Source organism: Taurulus bubalis, assembly GCF_910589615.1.
Source record: "Taurulus bubalis genome assembly, chromosome: 1".
Classification (NCBI taxonomy): Eukaryota; Metazoa; Chordata; class Actinopteri; order Perciformes; family Cottidae; genus Taurulus; species Taurulus bubalis.
Window position 1 is genome coordinate 15,534,841 of NC_136589.1, and position 6,009 is coordinate 15,540,849.

At 43.5% G+C, this 6,009-nt stretch overlaps 1 protein-coding gene across 1 annotated transcript; it reads right to left on the reverse strand.

Moving 5' to 3' along the window:
* Positions 1 to 1,178: 1,178 nt before the first annotated feature.
* On the reverse strand, positions 1,179 to 5,941 carry LOC306746993 (TLE family member 5-like). Its single transcript, XM_079229982.1, has 7 exons — positions 5,545 to 5,941; positions 3,160 to 3,257; positions 2,587 to 2,650; positions 2,381 to 2,425; positions 2,237 to 2,299; positions 2,069 to 2,143; positions 1,179 to 1,446 (listed from the first exon to the last, which is right to left on the reverse strand). Exons 1-7 carry the CDS (start codon positions 5,569 to 5,571, stop codon positions 1,207 to 1,209), a joined length of 612 nt encoding a protein of 203 aa, XP_079086108.1. The 5' UTR covers positions 5,572 to 5,941; the 3' UTR covers positions 1,179 to 1,206.
* Between the last annotated feature and the right edge of the window lie 68 nt (positions 5,942 to 6,009).

Here is a 6,009-nt window from a genome sequence, read left to right on the forward strand (position 1 = left end):
CAAGTTCGTCTTGGTCAGTTAGAGGGAGGAGCAAGAGGCGGTGTGGGGAAATACAAAAAAAAGGTGCTTTAAGAAAAAAATAAAAGTTAAATTAAACAAGTGTTTTCTTCTTTCCGACAACATTCACTCAAGACGCACACACACAGACACATTTTGGATGTCTATTGTCTAACCTCTAACGTCATGAAAACATCATGTTAAAATAAAGTCCATTTTTTTCAGAGCTTAAATTCTTGTCCTTTAAAAGATGAGTCATGGTCCTTCGCCACAAGCAGCAGCTCGGCCTATGAAACTAGATTTAACCTCAAAGACGGGTGTGCTAACATTTGTACAAACTATAAGTTTTTTAAATTGAATCAAATCCAATTTATTCAGGGTGAGGTACACAGCTAAGGTAATGCATTCAGTGGTTGGTCGTATGAAAATGCAAAACAAAAAATGATGTTGATTTACGTTTGAATGCACCTGACGAGTGAAATGTCCCTTTAAAAACTTCACATTTAATATCAGACTAATTCAATTTGGCTCCGAGTACATACATTATTGTGCTCCCTCTCATAAACAGCTCCAGTCAACATGTTTAAACTAATTGATGGTGCCGCTGTATGCCATGAGCGGAGAGATGATGCTAAACTGCTAACTTTGACTGGCTGACGGGCCAGTGAGACGATCTCTAAGGGACTGAAGAGGACAAAAAATATGAAAAGAATATAAGAAATATAACCCAGTGAGAGGCAGATCTGTGTAAAGGACACTGCTGTTAGCTTTCATCCTCAGCGCTCACTCCAAATAGGAACACATGCATCTCTGTTAAGCCTTACAACAGTGGCTTACAGTTAAAAAGAAAAGAAAAAAGGATCTATTTTAAGTCTAGAAGCCAGAACTGAGTCTATTACCACTAAATAATGAGAACATTTAATGCTCACTCAGCCATTCAGCAGCTCCATTCTCTGCACATCCAAACATCTGTCCTCTCTGCATGTCATCATCCCTGCAGTTTACTCTTCTACATCAACACTCAGCAGACAGCCAGCCAAACTTACATCAATCTCCATTTACAGTTTTACCTTTTTTTGTTACACCCCCACCCCCCCAACACACACACACGCACACGCACACACACGCACACGCACACACACACACACACACACACACACACACACACACGCGCGCACACTTCCGCCCTCCAAACCTCCTCGGCGTGACCTAGTCTGACTTGTCCCCGTCCTCGCCCCGAGGCGCTCTCTCCGCGGCTTCCCGAGCTTTGTCCTCCTTCACCGCCTGGGCCTGGCCGTGGGAGTAGTTCGCCAGGATGGAGGAGAGGGAAAGCAGGCCGGAGCTGGAGGAGACGGCGGGCAGGCTGGGCGGGGTGAGGCCCAGGGGCAGCGGGGCCACAGGCAGGGCCAGGCCCTGCAGCTGGGACAGGTGCTGCACCTGGAGCTGTTGCTGGAATCAGACACACGGGACGGAAAGGAGTGGATGCTTCTTCTTTGCATGTCACCATGAGTGCCTAACAATGCAATGTTCTTTATGTCTGGTGCATATATATTCCCCTTTCCATTGCAGGTCTTGTGTTGCATGTTTTACATAATACTTGAAAATAATGTTTGAATAATACTTTTCACTACATTAAAAAGAAAATGTATTCAGCAGAAATCAGATATTTGTAATGTAAAGATTTAATGGAGTAATGTCTACCTTAGAGAATGAAGCCGCTCTCCCTTTGTGTGTGTGTGTGTGTGTGTGTGTGTGTGTGTGTGTGTGTGTGTGTGTGTGTGTGTGTGTGTGTGTGTGTGTGTGTGTGTGTGTGTGTGTGTGTGTGTGTGTGGTTATCCGAGCTTCTCCTTAGTTTGCGTACATTGCAATCGCTTTATCACGTATAAACTATTTCAATAGCTTTTGCAATTTGAATCCAAGATTCTTTTTTAAGGATAACTTTGCAACATCCTTTTCTTTCTTTTTTCCCCGCCTGGAAACTTTATTTGGTTCCATTTCATGTTTGGGATAAGACACAACCCCCTCTCTCGTCATCTACTCCCACTCAAGAGGGAACCAATGTAAAACTCACCCGTATAATGGAGTTCATCTCCGGGGGGGTGACTTGCTTGGCTCTCTCGATGGCGCCCATGACCTGCTGTTGATGCTAAAAACAAAAAAAGAGACGAGACGTGGTCACACACTCAACAGCGTGTGGCTTGATGAGCACAAATATTCAAGCTCATACTGACGCCCTCACCTCTTGTGACAGGTAAGGCAGCACCTGAGCACAGATGCCATTCAGTCTCTTCACTATTTCAGCCTGGAAAGAAAGAAAAAGATCAGAGCAGAAAACTACCAGATCTTGACTACTAAAGGGATTCATAACAGGAAACCTGATTACCTGTTTGTGCATTTCAATGTTCAGCCCATAGGACATTTCATAGTACTACAAAAACAAAGAGGGAGAAAAAGACAAACACTATATTAAACTGAAGTTTTATACTTGCAGTACATTAGTCTCTGAACTAATAAACATGTATACTTCCGCTGCAACACACAGACTTCTGTCGCTGCGTCAGAGGAGATTAGAGCCAGAGGAACACCTACCATGATATAGTGACGCTGCATCTCTGACTTTTCAGAGGCCAGTTTATCACACTCCAACTTCAAACTGGAAAGAGAGAATATCAATATTACTAAGGCACATGTATGGATGTATTATGTGAAAGAACAGTTTGACATGATGGGAATTATTCAACAACCTGTTTCATTCATACTGAACTAAGATGATTGCTTTCTGGCTTCAAGTTGAGAATATAGACATGAGATCTTCTCATATACCACTCACTAAAGAAGGAAAATGGGCTCATTTCCCACAATGACAAACTATTTGTTCGGATTAGATTAAGCAATGCGGAGCCTTTTTATACCAGGAAATAAACTTTGATTAAAAGTCATTCTATTTGCTGAATTAGAAAAAGCTTATTAAACACAGCAAAGTGGCACGCAATGCACCCTTGTCTATGAAGGCACAGCCAGCATGGCTAGCGCGAGAAATCTGTTTTTTCTTGGTCAATAAAGCACACGCTGGGGGGATTTATTTCTTCAGTGGAGTACATTTACCAGAAGCAAAAAGGTGGCACGTGTTCCCTTTGAGTGTGTGTGTGTGTGTGTGTGTACCTGTGGTACTGTGCTTGGAGGAACTGGAACTCATCCTTGATGCGGTCACAGGAGTCGGAAGTAGTAAACTTGAGAGGTTGACTGGACTGAGAGGATGCCTGGAGAGCAGAGCAACATATTCACTTTTATTAAAAATCAACAAAGACGACTTCATTACAGTCACAAAGATCTCTGCACCTGGGTCCAGACATTCAGTCTGAAACCATCCTTTGGATGCTTCACACTTCACAACCGGTGCAACAATACAGGAATTTAAAAGTCCCATTTTCAGATACAGTTGTGTTCTGTTTTTTTGGAGGCAGCCGTTTGACCTCTGAGATTAACCCTTTGAGAGGATAGCCGAAAATGAAGGTCAGCCTAAACTGGGCTTCACGTCTGAATGTGAAGGCACCGCATGAAATGAGATGAAGGAGACGCAAAGTTAATTTGATGACGAATTGATATGCAACATCTGTCTTTGTAAAACCACTGGCTCAACCCCATAAGAACCAGAGAGTGTGTTGATTGAGGGAAATGTGTTTAAAGACGGCCAGATTAAAGCAAGCCCATGCTGACCATATGTGAGATGTATTTAGGGTCTGCATAAGAAGTCTGGTTTATGCATAGACTACACTTTAACCATTAATCCCAAACTGTAATCCGGGGTTTATCCAGTTCACTAAACCTCATTACTCTCTAAATAAGTGGCACAAGGGCAAGAGGTTTCCAGTGGGATTATGGTACTGAACAGCTACCCGGTTACACACAGGTCGAAATACTGCATCCAAAACACAAAGTGTACTAGGGTACTGTTTAAGTAAAGAAATAGTGCCAAAGCTATTACTATCGTTATATTTTAGGTACTGAACAATTAATACTGGTCAATTTTTTTTCGATAAACAAAAAATGACCACCGAGCTAGAGGTGAAACAATTTTGAAATTTTTTGTTATTCATCAAGAAAGAAAAAAAGTATAATGCTAAATATTCCCTCTTTCCTGCTTCTCAAATAATCACAAATTACAGAATACTTCCATTATACATCAATTTAAATCCATATAGTTTGTGTGGAAATGGGTTTGTCCCACCCCCACACTATTTTCCCAAATGTCTCAAAAAATCTATTTAGCATACAAATAACAGAAAATTATTTTAATTAATCGACCAATTTGTCTGTCGCAGCTCTTCAGCAGTTACACGTGTGTGGAGAGGAACCGTGGCTTTACAGCGATGCAGCTTCTCGCCCATAAAAACCATAAACGGTTTGAAACTGGTCCAATAGTGCTCGCCTTTGTTTCCCATCATATATACTGGGTATCTGTCTTGTGATTCGTCCTGCTGGCCAAACAACACCAGACATTTAAAGACTTCTCATTGGAATAAACAACTGTGAAGGGCATTTCCTACTATTTCGGGACATTTGATGGTCCAAATGATTACTTGATCGTTTCACTTATATTTGACTAGTTATTAATACTGGTTTGCATGCAAACTATAACACCGGTCCACAGTGGTTTTGTCTTCTCAGTGGTGCTTTAGTTGAGGCCCTTTCAGAAGGTGTGAACCTTTTTTCCTGACTCTGCATTAGTTGGTGATTCCTCCTTGTTTTTTAAGTTAATTTTTCTATTTACAAGCCTTGTAATACTGAATAATTTCAGGAGATTTCAAAGTCAACAGTTGCATACACGTTGACTGCATCTCCTGCACCCTCACAGCTCAGCTGCTGGGTTTGTTGACAGTAGAAACACTAAACTAAGCTAACCAGCGCACAGCACCACGCTGCTGACCCCGTGAACTGAACAAGAGTCGTATTTTGACCATCAGCTGACTGCGTCAGCAGCCAGAGACACAGACAGCAACGCGCTGGAAGCTGGGTATTTAACTATAAAAGCATAACAAGGGGAACACGACGCGAGGACCTGCGTAGCAGAGACGTGCGGCATCGTGAGCTTGACAGCTACCCAGTGTTACGGTTTAACACGCGACCGTGCTAACTGACGACTTCCAGCCAGAGCGCGCCCGTTGTTTGTCGTGGTTACGACAGCTCGTTGAAAAAATAGTAAGAGAAGACGTAGCTGCCATTGTTTAATTTGTATATGATATACACACGATGTAAACGAGAGGGTTTGACACACAACAAATTCAACTAAGCGTCCTTCACGAGGTCAGCTACGTGTTTTCCCTTCCTATTTACTACGTGTAGCTACGCCTGTTCCCTTCCAACAGCTGTCTGTAACCACGACAACAACGGACGGCGTTCGGCCGAGAGTCGCCAGTTAACACGGTCGCCTGTTAAACCGCAACACCCCGCAGCCCAGCGCAGCTAGCATCAGCTGTCGGTCGCTAGCTAGCTAGCCGTTAGCTCGCTTCAGTTTCCTCCTGAGAGAAGTTCGACTCCCCAACTTACCGAATGCCTTGATTGAGGAAACATCATGTCAGCAAGGTGTGTCCCTCCCCTCCTTTGGTTTAATAGAGTCTCCTGGCCTGCTGGCTAAGCTAACAGCCCCCCCCCCCGTAGATATTATTAAATGATCGGAGACGCTTCTCGCACTTTGTCCTCGGTCATCGTTTAAAACCACGTTAGCTGACGTGAAAGCAGCGGGAGCCGAAGATCTTCTTCTGGGCTTCGCGGCGGAGTAAAAACACGCCGCTGGCTCCGAGGACGACACAACAAAATAATAAATAAAAAAAGCGTCTTCAAAGGAACATCAGTGTTTTTTTCTCTTTTTTCTTCGTTTTTTTTTGGGGGAATAACGTTAACGTTACACCTCCCCGGGGAAACCCTGGATGTTGACACACGAGCCCCTGACTTTCCTCTGCGTGGAAGAGAAGAGCGGCGTCACCCGGAAAACAAAACCGAGCGGCGGAGCAG